General features: G+C 40.4%; 1 protein-coding gene across 1 annotated transcript; it reads left to right on the forward strand.

Moving 5' to 3' along the window:
- The first annotated feature begins 1,926 nt into the window (after positions 1–1,926).
- kcnj5 (potassium inwardly rectifying channel subfamily J member 5) lies at positions 1,927–15,319 on the forward strand. The gene is made up of 3 exons (XM_030765207.1): positions 1,927–1,989; positions 4,366–5,239; positions 14,967–15,319. Exons 1-3 carry the CDS (start codon positions 1,927–1,929, stop codon positions 15,317–15,319), a joined length of 1,290 nt encoding a protein of 429 aa, XP_030621067.1.
- The last annotated feature ends 776 nt before the right edge of the window (positions 15,320–16,095 follow it).

Here is a 16,095-nt window from a genome sequence, read left to right on the forward strand (position 1 = left end):
ACACGTGTCACCCCAGAGAAGGACAATGAGATGAGTTGGATTTTCTTATGTCAGACACAGGCATGCTGCTTTCTCACTGAATTGCTAAACTAAATTACCGATTCAATATGACGTTAGGTTTTAGATGGAGGGCTTACTGGAAAATTTTGGATTTGATTTCTCAGACACATCTTGACTAACAGCGCTGTTGTTTGTTGACTTCTGTAGAGCTGTCAATGCCATCACCTTCAGTGGCCCAACTGTTCAATTCTACTGGTTTCCTTTGTAGTAAGACATTAATCTTATACACATCTGTTTTTGCATTTCAAACAGTAGCTCTTGTCAGAAAGAGGAAATGTCATTTAAGGATTTTAACGCATCCCACAGAAAAGTTCAGGTTAAAATTGTGGGTTTTCATCTAATATATGTAGTGATAACTCTAATATTTTCATTTATAATTAATCAGCTAACAATGACATCATCTTTTACTATCCATAAATCCCTGCATGTTTTTTAAATATGTTTAAATTATTTCCTTTGCCATTCAGTACTTTATAGCAGTATGGGGTTTATATTTGCTTCAATGTTAATCTGTTCTATTCATTGTTTTATCAATGACTTCATTCACAGCCTGATCAGTGTTCCATTTGAAAGTGAAAATGTGCATTTGTAAGGTTACAACTTCAAGAGAGTTAAGTGGCTTTGCCTTGTTCCCCTGCCTCTGTTTTTAACACTCAGTGTTGTTGGGAACAACCTAGAAGTAGTATTTCATTTTCTTTCTTTCTTTCTTTCTTTCTTTCTTTCTTTCTTTCTTTCTTTCTTTCTTTCTTTCTTTCTTTCTTTCGTGTTTTTATTGAAGTACTATTTGGAGTGCCATCCTTTAAAAAAAAATATGCCATACTGATTATATCATAGTAATTATGAATATATAGTAATTACATTATATCATTATAAAATGAACAACACAGAATATCAATGAAATAGCATAGTTTCTACTGCATTTTTAAAAACAGTTCTACATGAGCTAGATAAACTAATATATTCTTCTGGATGTCTAGCAACAACACAAAGCTAATGAAATGACATGCGCTTTAGACACAAAAAAGAAACATTTATGACAGAAGAAATCTGTCCCTTCAGATAACAGAGAACAGTTTCAGTGGCTCATGTGGTTATGAACAGGCATGAGGGGCTAGCTAGCCATTATGACCTGTTTGAGTCCTCGCATTTGTGAGTGTGTGTGTGTGTGTGTGTGTGTGTGTGAGGGAACTGGGACTCATGGGGAGATAGTGTTGATGTGCTTGCTCTTTAGGGAGCACACAGTGTCCAGGCACAGCTGAGACTGCTTGCTTTAGACACAAATTAGCAACACACAATCTTCACCAGAGGACCGAAGCCCCTCTTCCCCAGCGATGCAAGGCTTAATCCCTCAGATAACCTCTTTTTCTGTTGGCTATAGAAAGGTGTGTGTGGCATGTTGCTTCTTGCAAAAGCAGTTACAGAAGGCACACATCCTCAAGCTTATTGCTTTGTGTACCAATTAGTAAGTGAGACAGACACAATAAAATAGATTTTATTGACGTCTTTGACATGACAAACATGTTGAGAATGCAAAACTGAGACAGACATAATCCGTTAATTCCTTGGTAATTATTCTGTGTTTGTTCTGATTCCATCTACACATGAGCTTGCTGTTCCCTCAGCATCATAATTTTGTAAAAAGATAATTAATGTAAAATATTTAAAATATGCATAAAATGTCCTGTTCATATGTCATGATCATGTTTCATTCAACATCATGACGACTACGATCCATAAAAATGAACTGAAAAAATGCATACACTCTTGAATTTGTTCTGTTCCTGTATTCAGTGTCATATTCAGTGAAATCCTCTCTCTCTCTCTCTCTCTCTCCCTCTCTCTCTAGGCGTACAGGCTGAGCTGAGGATGGCAGGAGACTCTCGCGTCCACATGGACCACGACATGGAGATAGGAGTGACACCAAGAGAGGTCAGAGAACTGTCCATTTACAGCCAGTACAGGCAGATAACAGTCCACTTACAGTCACTACAGTCAGAGAACAGTCCATTTACAGCCAGTACAGGCAGAGAACAGTCCACTTACAGCCAGTACAGGCAGAGAACAGTCCACTTACAGTCACTACAGTCAGAGAACAGTCCATTTACAGCCAGTACAGGCAGATAACAGTCCACTTACAGTCACTACAGTCAGAGAACAGTCCATTTACAGCCAGTACAGGCAGAGAACAGTCCACTTACAGTCACTACAGTCAGAGAACAGTCCATTTACAGCCAGTACAGGCAGAGAACAGTCCACTTACAGTCACTACAGTCAGAGAACAGTCCATTTATGGCCAGTACAGTTAGAGAACAGTCCATTTATGGCCAGTACAGTTAGAGAACAGTCCAGTTAGAGACAGCACAAGCAGAGAACGGTCCATTTATGGCCCGTACAGTTAGAGAACAGTCCGGTTAGAGACAGCACAAGCAGGGGACAATCCTTTTACAGCCAGTACAGGCAGGCAGAGAACAGTTAGGGTGCATAGTGTGAGACACTAGTGTTTGGAAAGCAACAAAACCAACTGAACCATGTAAGACCGGCAAATGAAAGTCTCTGTTTAAGAAACGTGCTGTATCAGAAAAATAAGTAAAATTTATTGCATATTCATATTATGAACAGTGGTGGGATATAAAAACCTATATAGACAGTTTGTTATTGCTTACTATTGAATTCATATGGATACACTTATTCTTAGTTTTTTACTTGTATAATGGCTTTTAAATGTATGGTTGCACAGCCAGTGCCATAAGTCCTTGATCAATGAATTAAGTCATGCATCTCGAGTCAATGGAAACACTGATTTCCCATCAGAGCCCTCACATTAACACACACAGAAACCTAACTCAATTAATCAATCACATATGTAATTAATGTCCACTAATTATATACAGCCCACTATTTAAGGATTAAATCATATGGGTTTGGTGGACTTATGATGGCACTAAAATGGTCACTTTGAGGTTTTGTATCGAATGGTTAAGCTTTTGATCATGTTTAAGTTTTCTCTAGAGAGTGATGGAGAGACAGTTTGGTCAATCCACCACCATCAACAGATCTCATAAACAGGTTACATAACAAAACATGTGATAAAGAATTCTAGCACAAAAGATAACAGGTCATGTGTGAACTTGTTTTCTATATGCCTCGCTTCGTAGAAAGCCAGCTTTTTGCCCATTTACAGGAGAAACAAGGCCTATGCCAGGGACCCCTCATATTCGGAAGTGGGAATGTTGCAATGCTAAACAACAGTTTGTATAACGATAAGTTCAGACAGCCCATACTCCTTTGTTGTAGCCTTTCTGTGCTGAGAGAGAGAGCGCAGGTGTGTGCGTACCCACGGGGGCTGAGCAAGTCGTCTGATTAGAGCTTCTCGGACAGCACGCACCATCGCTTTAATGTAATACCACGTTTCAATTAGCAATCAAATGCGTCACCTGAATGGCTGAGACAGAGTGCCAATGAGCCCTTGTCTCATGTGAAGGACGCACTGTTCTGGAAGGGTGACAGTATTACTATCAGGACCCATCAGAGAGGACAGGGAGAGCAGCAGGAGAACTATAACAGAAAGCATCTGTGAAGCCAGATCGCAGGTTTGGACCAGAGCCAGCCATGAGAAAGAGAAAGGGGGGGGGGCAAGAGAGAGAGAGAGAGAGAGAGAGATCCTGAGTGCCCTTGTGTTCCCTTATTCTGCCTACCACTGTAACAATGTCAGAGCAACTATGCAGCTCTCAGAACACTTTAGCGTAGTCACTGGGGCAAAACATGGGGCACACTCCTGTGTACTGTACCAAATAAGAGAGCAATGAAGACTGTCACGGCATGGCACAAGGCACACAAAAACACAGCTATCATTAAGAGAAGGCTCTGTAAAATAAATAAATCAATAAAAATATTATTGCGTGTAAGTGTGGTAAATATGTCAAGGCTTGTCATGGATTATAATGGAACAAAAAGACAACAAGTCAATCATATATCGGAGAAATAAAAATCTCCCAGAGAGAATTTCATCAACCTTTATGCCTTGCAGCAATCTCAATAAACCATCCACCTCTCAAGGTGAATTAAGGCAAAACATTTCAAGCAGAGCAATTTTATGCCAGTTTGCATCTCTATTGCTACAATTTCGATTGAGTTTCAGATAGAAGTCTTGGAACGTGCAATATTTTTTTTCTTTTTGTAGAATGAAACTCGGTCAGCAAATCTAGTCTATGCAGGACATTAGGTTATCTTGTTTGTTTGTTTTTTTTTAAACTTGGTCTTCTCTTTCACGCACCCTCTTTCTCTCTCCCTCTCCCTTTTCAACAGGTGAAGAAGCTTCCCAAACATCTTAGGGAGCCACAGATCCCGACGGACCGCACCCACCTCATCGCCGACCCTGTGAAGAAACCCCGGCAGCGCTACGTGCAGAAAGACGGCAAGTGCAATGTTCACCACGGCAACGTTCAGGAAACCTATCGTTACCTCAGTGATTTATTCACCACTCTGGTAGACCTGCGTTGGCGTTTGAGCTTCTTCATCTTCACACTGGTCTACGTCGTCAACTGGCTTTTCTTTGGGTTGCTCTGGTGGCTAATTGCGCTCATCCGTGGGGACTTGCTCCATGCTGACGAGGAAGGCTGGACTCCGTGTGTACAGAACCTTAACAGTTTTGTCTCGGCTTTCCTATTCTCCATCGAAACCGAGACGACCATCGGCTATGGTTACCGTGTTATCACAGAGAAATGTCCAGAAGGAATCATCCTGCTGCTGGTGCAGGCCATCCTGGGTTCCATCGTTAACGCGATGATGGTTGGTTGTATGTTCGTCAAGATCTCGCAGCCCAAGAACCGAGCGGAGACCCTCATGTTCTCGCACAAAGCTGTCATCTCAGTGCGGGACAACAAACTTTGCCTGATGTTTCGCGTGGGAGACTTGCGCAACTCGCACATCGTGGAGGCCTCCATTCGTGCCAAGCTCATTCGCTCTCAGCAGACAAAGGAAGGAGAATTCATTCCACTCAACCAGACTGACATCAACATCGGTTTCGACACCGGCGACGACCGGCTCTTCCTGGTGTCGCCGCTCATCATTTCACACGAGATTAACGAGAAGAGCCCCTTTTGGGAGATGTCTCAGGCTCAGATGGAAAAGGAGGAGTTTGAGATTGTGGTCATTCTGGAAGGCATGGTAGAGGCCACAGGTACGTTATCTTTCTGAATAGCCTTCTCGGGGTTTCAGTCTGGTCCACTTGAATTATCTCTAATTCAAATCTCTCAATTTAAAAATACCCCTTTTACAGAGCTGGTGAATGGCACACTTGAGAAAGGCTCTGTAAAACATAGAACCATATTCTGTTAGCCAGTTTCCACCTCTCACTTATTGGTGAACACTGATAGTCAGACATCTAAGTAATTCTAAGGTATAGTTATGTGAATTATACCTCCAAGCATATTATATCACATGGCAATACTACACAGCTTGCTGTATGTATGGAAAAAATGAGTGATTAGCTGTACATTTGACTGAGGAAGCTTATCCTACCCTCATTCACCTGAACTGAAGTGATCATTACATGGAAGTTAGTCTAACAAGAAGGCAGCCAACTAGGTTTATCAATTTTGGAGGAGCAGAGGAAGTTCATTTCTGTCTCATAGCACCATCAGTATAGCCAGCTGCAGTCTCTTGTCTTGATGAAACGGAGGAATCAAAATAATTGATTATTAAAGTAAATATCGAAGGATTTTAGGATTTCGAGAAGCTATCCACCCAAAACATGAAAGGTAAAAGTGGGTTACTCTAAGACAAATGTTTCCATATTGATACCAGGCCCATATTTCCATTCTTAGTAAGACCAGGAACTGGCTTTGAGCTTGTTTTTTTTCCTGCTGAATATGCTATTATGGCCCACAGGGGCTGGGAGACAAGGGCAAAGGTCAGGAGGGAGTGAGAGCTAGGCCTCAGGCAATTTCCATTCAGTGGTAGGTGATCATTTAGAAAGTTTTGTTCATGCATTAGGTCTTTTGGCAAGGAACTTTTTTTTTTTAATTTAATTTTCCATGTTTTCCCTGAAAAGGGCTGTCGTTTCATCATCAAAAGAGGACAGAAAGTAACAGTGGCAATCTTCTTGTCTTGCACTGAAAAACAGCCTTTGAAGGAATTAAAAAGAGTATGGGATGTGACAGAGGGGGAAAAAACAGCTAATTAAGCTTTATGGTTCGTTTGGATATGACAGTTCAGTCTGTCAGTTTACATAAACTTTAGAACAATCCATCTCCTCAAAAAATGTGCAGTTTCACTGTTTTGTTGCTCTTTCGTTCTCCTTCTCTTTTGTGTTTCCTCTATGTCTCTTACTTCTTTTGATATCGATGAACAACGTCTTAAGATGTTATCAGATAAGAGTGGAGGGACTTGAGTAAGTGTGGATCGATTGATGAAATGATACAGCATTTATGTGTTTTGGAGGCTAATACTGTTGTGACTGCCATTCCAAATTACACAAGGTCAGCTTGTTCCACATCAAATTACACCTTATAAATCAAGAATATATTCACAGCAAATTGCTAAGCGCGGAAATTTTTCAAACTGCCGAGGACGGTTAATCTCCATATGCAGGTTAAACTGATGCTCGTGCCAACAGCTATAACTCATACTGTTAATGTCACATTGAATCATCTGTCTCTGGGTCTGCAGAGACTGGGGCTTACTGTTTTGCCTTAAAGTGTGTTTGTAATGATGGGCTTGAAGCTGAAAGCCCCCACTGAGTGACTAACAAGGACAGAAGATCTAAAGCAACAGACCATAATCCTGGCATGCCCTACTAGTGTGCTGTTAACCATGGGAAGTGCCATATAGAATGTTAATTGCTACATATTTGTTTTTTCATGAGTTGTTCCAGTTAATTGCTTGTATAGTCTTGTCTGAACACGTTTCAGGTAAATACGTACAAGTGCAGTTTTATATTAGTCCATTCTCCAAGGGCAGGTTATGCTAATCTTATTTAATACAATCCATTATACATGCTGCTCTTTAGCTGTATTCTGTCATGTTTCTATTTTATGATGAGACCCAATGCATATGTAACACAGAATTAGTGAAAAATATGCAGTGAGATTAAAATCGTCCATGCATTTTTAAACAGTGAGGAATGATTACCCTCTTATCTCTTTGGAAGCAGAAATCACAGTTGTATAGTTTTTGTTATTTCTCAAGCATTCCACTGTTTCACTGCTGGTCCTGTTACTGTCTCAGTTTGTGTAGTTCTGGGATGAGTCAGTCAGTCAGTTTCAGCCTAAAACATAAAGCTAAAGCCATAAGACACAGCTACAGAATGCCAAAACCTCGACCCCACTAACATCAGAGAGGGAGCCACGGGAACCTCTGATGTAATTATTGTTCTTTTCCTCAGAGAGTTTTATAACAGATGGAGAAAACCTCAAACCAGGAATTACAGCAGCACACTGGTCCTGCTGTAGATTTTGGTTTGCTTATGTTTGCAGAGTCTACAGCAGAAGGGGAGTAAATAAGGTGGACCCTGGCTAATGTCATTGATCAGAAAAGTTTGTATAAATTACAAAATAGTGCCTCTGATAAATAACCCAAAATCATATCAGCATGTTATTGGGCAAGCTTTAGAAATTAAATTTTTTACACATTCATATACACAATAACAAACAAACAAAACACACACACACACACACACACATAAAATCACTGTCAGATCGAAACTCTAGGCTGATTTGATAATGATGTCCTGTGGCTTGTCTGTGATGTGGTGCTGTGAGCTAATGACCCCCTGGTCTAACAGGGTCGCATATGAGCTGCTGTGTGATTTGTCCAATATTGCAGAGCAATTAGTTGACCCCTCATCTGTCACTGGAAACAGAGGAGCTGCTGCATCAGCCTCTCATGATGCGTGCAAAGGCTTTTTTTTCTCTCGTCTTTTTTTTTTTGTTCCTGAGTCATTCTGAGAACACATTTTCATCGTTTTACCTCTCTTGCTCATTTGGTCTTGTCTCAAAAACGGGGAATATTTTCAGGTCAAGTTTTTCTGTCACCCTATCCTCCATATGTAAATCTAATCTAATGTAACCCATTATACATACTACTCTACATCCATATTACATTTCCTTCCTATTTTATGATAAATAATAATGCATATGCAATAGGGAATGAGTTAAAAGTGTAGTGCGATAAAGTCCTCTATGCATTCTTAAACAGTGAGGACCAATTCAGCTCATATCTCTTTGGTTGCAGAAATCACAGACTTACAGCTTTCATTACTTGTGTGGCTGCACAGGGAGAGCAGTAGCATGGTGAATTTTGTTAAAAAATAGTATTTTTTATGCATTATAGTATGCGAGTTTCTGGAAAATTCCAACTGTTCCAAATAAATCTGTTTATTTATTTATTTATTATTTTAATCAGAGCCCAGTTTTAGAGTTTGCATTAGTCAAGCAGTGAAAAGTGAGAAAAGAGCTTTAAAAAAATCCCTAGCATTCTGTTTTGATAACGTTTTGAGATCTCTTTGTATTCGGAGTGTGACAGTAGCGTGTGTCGTTTGTGCTCATTAAATCAGTGCTTGACTGACCACTTTGGTTTTTAGGACAGTTTGTCAGACTGTCAGATTCTGTCAGCTGCCCCTCAGATTGCTTTGGAAACATCAGCATTTAGCATGAAAAAACATAGCAACATGCAAATGATATTAAGATCACATTTGCAAGTTGTGAGAGAGTTCTAGTTCTTGTTCTTGTTTCAAACTCAAAAAGTTAAAATGCATTTTTCAAAAACTACAGGGTTTAGACTACCAAATTATCTCAAAATCTCACTTTTGCCAAAGATTAGTTTTCATTCTTTATTTGGCTCTCAACTAGAATAGAAAGCCAGTGACATTTCTTTAACATCCCATTGTGTTCCAGACAGTACTGTGACCATGTCTCTTCATTCAGTTATGCATTAAGGCTGCTCTGGCCCTCAGTTCATCATTGGTAGAGAACTGCACAGTACTGGAGCCAGAGGAGTGGAGGCAGGGGCCTGAGTGTTTGACTCCTCTAACATCAGAAAGAGACAGCTAGGATCCATTCATGGCTCAGATAGCTGTGCAGATGGAGCCGTCAGTACGATCCAAATTAAAACAGCACTGTAGTCCTGCAGTGGTAGTTTGTTTGCCAGTGCCAGAGAGAATCAATGGCACAGGGGTTAAATATGGTGGGCTTTCACTAATGTCATTGATCGGACAGAGTTTATGTAAATTACAAACAATACAGCCTCTGACAAACAAGCCAAAATCACATTAGTGTGTTACTGGGCAAGCTTAAACTACAAATAGAGGTCTGTGGTACACACACACACACACACACACACAGTGCACAATCCACACATACACAGTATCAGGTCGAAACTCTACTCCCAAGTGTTAATGATGGTATATTGCTTCCTTTCTGAGGGGCAATTATTTGACCTCTCATTTGTCACTGGAAATAGATGAGCTGGTGTGTTCACTTCATTATCCTCTCCTCACACAGACTCCCCTTCTGCTCTCAGTCCTGTCTGTACTTCAATCAGACGTGACTGGGCTTAGAACCAGTCATGAAATTAACATTTACTGTGGAGACAGTGACTCCCCAGGATCATACTCTATCAAATAAGCAAGTCAGTGATAAAAGAAGACATCATACTAAAATGTTACTTATTAATGCAGAAATATGCAACCTCTTCATGTACACAGGTAAAAAAAAAGGCATAACACAATATATGGTCTGAAGACATAAAGAGATATTTGATCTGATAACTCTACAAATGGCCAAAGAGTTTGATGAAATAAAACAAATGTGCAATATAAGGAAACTCTATGAAAAGTGAAATAAATCACAAAATGACACTAAAACGCAAATATAATTGAATTATAAAATAAAACACACTTCAGCTGGCTTGCGTGTAAAGCTGCTGTCACAGTTGTAGCTTTGGCAGCACAGTGTGAATTGATACATTACAGCTCTCATTGTAACAGCAGGTACCAAGACTTTATTTTTTAATATTGTAAGCTGTTCTCTGTGGAATATGTCCAGTGGTAATTAGAACGAATCAGGTGTTGACTTAGATAAAACATCTGCCATACTATACTGTTCTCTTTATAATGAGTGCAATGAGTCATTCAAAACCAGAGACAAATGACTAACTTGGTTAATTCAGATCATTAATTCAGATTGTTGGAGGCTTCACATGAAGTGGAAACAGAGGAACTGAAGTGAGAGAGAGAGTGAGAGTATCATCATTTTCCTCACAGCTGTAAATATTTTAGGATATTTTGTGGTCGTGCTTTTGTTTAATTACTCATTTCCTTTGTTTAGATCATCTGTGAATGTATTACAGAGGTTTTCTGGAACTTCACTTTTTGTCAGTTGTCTGATGAACTGTGGAGACGTAATTCAAGACAGGCACGAATAGTTACGGCCAATGACAAAGGAACAAGAAACACACAGAGGTGTCATCAATTCTCTAGCCTGAAGTGAATGGACCAATCACAGTGTGAAGGCAGTACAAACTATAATCAATATAGTGGAGAAAGGAAATTTCGATCATGGGACAAATAAGAGTCTTTGACTGGAAGGCAACATCGCATGTGTGTGCGTGCGTGTGTGTGTGTGTGTGTGTGTGTGTGTGTGTGTGTGTGGGTGGGTGGCAGGCACAGAGAAATATTCATTTCCCTTTGTTACCGTTCAGCTCAGTGGAGCCGTTTTCATCAGGACTCTGGGCTGTATTGAGGTCCTTGTGTTCTCTGTTGTCAGCAAGATCCAGTGTCAGTGAAGCTCTCTTCAAACAGCACGAGGATACCCTGGCCTTGAAGTGTCATGCCTGTATTTATAGTTAAGTAGCTCTCTCTCACAAGTGAAACCAGCCATCACCGGGCTCATTAACTCACACACACTATTTACACACACACACACACACACACACACATGCTTGCACACACACACATACACATGCACACACACATGCACACACAAGCAAAGCCTGGAACAGCATGTGGGAGTACCATGCACAGTACTGCAGTTTAACGAAACCAAAGAGGGGAGATGGAGAGTACCTTCAGCCTCCCACACAAATGCACTCTCCAAACATCAGAGAGTCACCGAGAGAGCTTCAGATTTAGATTTTTCATAGGCAAAGTGCTCGATAAATACATCGTACAGTTATTTGATATCAAGTTCATAATTACAAGAGTTCCATTTCATTCTTGTGAGATTGCATTAGATTCAATAAAATGGAGGAAAATGTCTTATTCAAGGACTATGACATTTTAGTTTTAAAGGTACTAGTTTTAACACAGTTTTAACACAGTTACATTGAAGTGAAGAAGCAGCCTGTCTTTCATTACTTGCACACAACCCCTGAGGATGATCCCCATAATAAAACCATTGTACAGTTATCCAGTCTTGTCTTGTCCACTCCATAATTACAAGTATTCTGTTTCATTCTTCTGAGATACCCACAGTTACAATTACGGTTATTGGAAAGGCCTATAATATTTTATTTAAGGCTTAAAACCTTATAGTGAGAAGAGTATTACACAGCATTTGAGCTTTTCACAGTGGCATTAAAATGAAGCAGCTTGCACATGGTATAGAAGACCCATATATTCTCATAAATTTCACATAAATTTCACATAATTTCAGCAATTGGTAGGATATTAAAAATGGAATCCTTTGATGTGAGCTGACAGGTAATTTGTCACATTGTGAGCGCGTGGTGAAGATGAAACGCCAAAGGCAGCTCGGACGTGTCACCTTAGATACAGCTCGCCAACGTGTCACAACCTGTCATCACACCACAGTAACCAAAATATACAATCATTCTGAGTCATGGAAGCCTACGTCATAAAACGAAACGAAACAAAACAAACAACCAAAAAAACCCTTAAAAAAACCTTCAGCTGTTGATACTTCAACTCTTGCTGTGTTTCAGTGTTTTTCGCTGATGTTGTAGTTTGTTAGTGCAAAGCAAGCGTCACATTGTTTTTGGAAAAAGTGAAAGTGCAGTGTTACTGTTTGGGCTGAGTGTGAGGTTTTTATATGGGGAAATGAATCAATAAATAGGCCTGTATTTTTGCACTGAGCAGACAGTAAATACTAGGTAGATGCCTGAAAATAGTCCTCTTAAGCCCAGCTAACATTTATATAGTAGTAAACTCATTACATTCCTGATGTGGGAAACAGGCCTGGAAAAACAGAATGCTCTGTGTGTGTGTGTGTGTGTGTGTGACTGTGTGTATGTGTATTTGTATTTGTATATGTATGCGTATGTGTGTGTGTCTGTGTGTATGTCTGTGTGTGTGCGTGTGTGTGTGTGTGTGTGTGTGTGTGTGTGTATTTGTATATGTATGTGTGTGTGTGTGTGTGTGTGTGTGTGTGTGTGTGTGACTGCCTCAGACTCCCTGATTCCTCAGCTTTGTACTGAGTCTGATTGTTTTTGAAGACTTCTGTGGCACATTCCAACGCTGGTGAATTATTAACAGAAAGAATCATGTTATTCTCTTACAGTCTCAAAAACATTTTCTCCAACTTTTATACTGATACATGGACAGTGCCATTCACAGAAAGACTATGAAATCAAGGAATTTTACAAATGCGTAGCTTTTATTCATACTTAATCTGTCCCTGTGTTATAGGAATCCTGCAAACACTGTAGAAATACAGCATAAACTCGACAATGCTAAACCACTTTCATGTCAGCTTTTAAAACAATGCTCAAATTATTTATACATTCAGCTTACTGTTAGATTGTAGATCATTTTGTATCTTGGTGCTATGCAAATGAAGTTAATGCTTGTTCCTAAAGCTTACCTGAAAAGGATAATAAATATTTATATCAGTTATTAATGCCTGTGCAGCACCACATAATGAATTATGAATGTTCTATTAAACAATGCAGAGATTCATAGGACTTCACAAAGATTTCTGTTATGAATAAATCAGATGGACCCAATGCACCCTGGGTCTGCAGATCCAACTGAATCAATATCCCTCATGCCTACAATGGACTGTAATCATGGGAGGTGTTAGTCTGTCATCTTTAATAATAATTCAGGGCACAAGTCATGATGCATAGATACATTATGTTCAGCAGAAAAAAAAAATGAAATCAGTGGAGTGAAAAAAAGAAAGAAAAGAAAAGTCACGCAGGCAGCATCATGGGTGATAATAATGATAATAATCAAGGAAAGTCAAATGAAACTGAAATGAAGAAATAATGTGAAAATGATTAAGTCTGACAGGAAGTTAATATAGATCTAGCAAGAGAGAAAGACACTAGATCACAGTCTTTAAATTTAAAAATGTAGCACACATGATCATTATCAATGTAAGATGAAAACGAGTCACGTTCACTGTGAGGTGATAAGAGTCAAAGCTTCTGAAACCCTGAGAAAATTAGTAGTTTGTCAGACAGACGAGTCTAAGATATCTATTTCTCAGAGGGTCTTTTTTTCTTGTTTTCAACTGTTGACAGTATGCAATTTGTCAGAAAGGTTCAACTTGGACAAAAAAGCATGCATGTGTGTGTGTGTGTGTGTGTGTGTTGAGGATAAAAGGCAGGCTGGCTATCTGTATGCACTGGCTTACACAGGGGCAGTCTTAAAGCTATGTGACTGGTAGAATGAAGGGCTGATATACAACCCTACAGCTGAGATATCAGAGGTCAAAGACACATGCAGGAATACACCTCACAGGTCCCACGGACTCTGAAGACAGAGAAAATCCTCTTCTTACAGGCGGCTGCATATCAGTGTTGAGTGAGACTGGTCAGGGATCAGACAACTGGAAATCACAATCACAGCAGGAAACCACATGGTCAAGAGAAGGCAGAGTTATGAGTCAGAGCACTGTGTTACCACATCAGTCAACATACAAGGCACATGACTTAACAAGGTGTATAACAAGTGTGTGTGTGTGTGTGTGTGTGTGTGTGTGTGTGTGAGTGAGTGCATGGTCTCCACTACACACTTACTCACGACAGTGAAAAGATAAACAGTAGGTTTGGTTAAAATATTCAGGACATAGAAATTCATAACGTAACATTCAGTGTTCTATGGTTTTTGTTATGACTTCTGCATCTGAGTGATACTGTCTCTCATTCAGAGGCCTTGTGTTAGTGTGATTCCTGCATTTGGCAAATAAGTCAAATGGACAGTGTGAGAGGATATACTATAAAACGTTGTCCTTTAGCGTGTCATTACATGTGTGGGGTGGAGGAGTAATTCCTTTGTTTTTACTTGTTTTCAGCCGGGCTTTGAGCATGATGGACTTTAATTAGGCAACTGTAAGAGTTGTATTACCGCCCCCCCACCCACACACACACCCCATGGGTACTGTTGTTTCACTTACTGTCCTTTATCATGACTGTTGTTGTGAAGTTACCAGCATTCATTGAGGGCAGACCTCTTTGCAAGAAATGCCTTTGAGTCCAACACAGTTTATTTAATAAGCTACTTAAATAATGACTAGTTCCCAAATGGCCAAGCAAATTTATTCTGGTCATTTATTACTCTGCAGAAATAGCTGAACACTGTTTGACATTCACTGATAAGTTGCCAAGAAGATAAACATCTAACCTGAGGATGTGCTAGCACAAAAACATCAGGTTTATTTGTATCAGTAAATGTATTTCTCTGTTACCCATTCAGTTACCCATGTTGTTTGTGTGAATACTCTCAGAGACATGGTGAATAAGGCAAGGAGCCATACTCAGCTCTCACAGATTCCCACTTAGCGGGTTCTCACTGTGGAAGCTGTCTGAGACAATTATCAAACTCTGAGCAGCATTCAAATTCCTCAGGCTTAAAACTCACAAGTGTTTAATTCTTTCTCTCTCTGTCTCTCTCTTTATCTGTGTGTGTGTATGTGTGTGTGTGTGTGTGTGTGTGTATTGTGCAGGGATGACTTGCCAAGCACGCAGTTCTTACCTGGACACAGAGGTGTTGTGGGGGTACCGTTTCACGCCTGTGCTCTCTCTGGAGAAAGGCTTCTACGAGGTGGATTACAACAACTTCCACGACATCTATGAGACTAACACACCCTCCTGCAGTGCGAAGGAGCTGGCTGCTAGACTGAGGGAGGGGCAGCTTCTCCCTCAACTCTCCCTCCTTACCCCAGAGCCCCGACCCCACAACCAGGATCTTGCCACGCATCGCCAACACCTTACCGACAAGGAGGAGCCACAGGGGGATGAGGAGAAAGGAGGTGAAACCAACAACGGCTCAGCCAACCCTCTTGAAGAGAAGCCCTAAGGACAACCTCTCCCTTCTCCTCCGTAGACTGACTGAAGGACAATATCACTCACAGTCTATGGCAAACCTTGATCCCAGTGAATCCTGTGCAATACTCTTCTCCTATAGACTTTATCTAATGATGTACAGATTGACATTAGATCTAGAATATAAATACAAGAAGACCTATCTGCACTGTACACATGCACACACGCACAGACACATGCGCGCACACACACGGACACACACACATACAGACACACACACACACACACACATACACACACGCACACACACACACACTCACACACACACACACACACACACACACATTTACAGTACACATTGCACATATAAGCTGACACAGCTGTGTACATCTGGTTAGGCTGGCTGCCTTTTTGTACTTTAGACAGCCATATTTTCATGATTATTGACCGATGTACTGTACAGTAACTTAACTCTGGACAGGTAGCCATAATTTAAATCACAGCATATGAATGATCCGATTGGCCGTCGTCTCCCTAATCCTGCTTCTGGATACTCACACTGCTACACATGTTAGATATCTCTCTTGGCTCTTCCATATCTGATTCATCTCATCAGCTAATTATCAGACCCTTTACAGCGTAAAGGTGGTGTCTTAGAACAGGGAAAGCCCTTAGCAAGAAACTGCTGTGGACCTTCAGGAACAGGAATTGGGAAAACCTGTGGTTGACCAATTATAGACTTCCTTATTTTTCATCTATGGCATGCACTGATTTCCAGTTCCCAATGTCAATGAGCCCCCCCCCCCCGCC

This window comes from Chanos chanos, chromosome 2, assembly GCF_902362185.1.
Source record: "Chanos chanos chromosome 2, fChaCha1.1, whole genome shotgun sequence".
Classification (NCBI taxonomy): domain Eukaryota; kingdom Metazoa; phylum Chordata; class Actinopteri; order Gonorynchiformes; family Chanidae; genus Chanos; species Chanos chanos.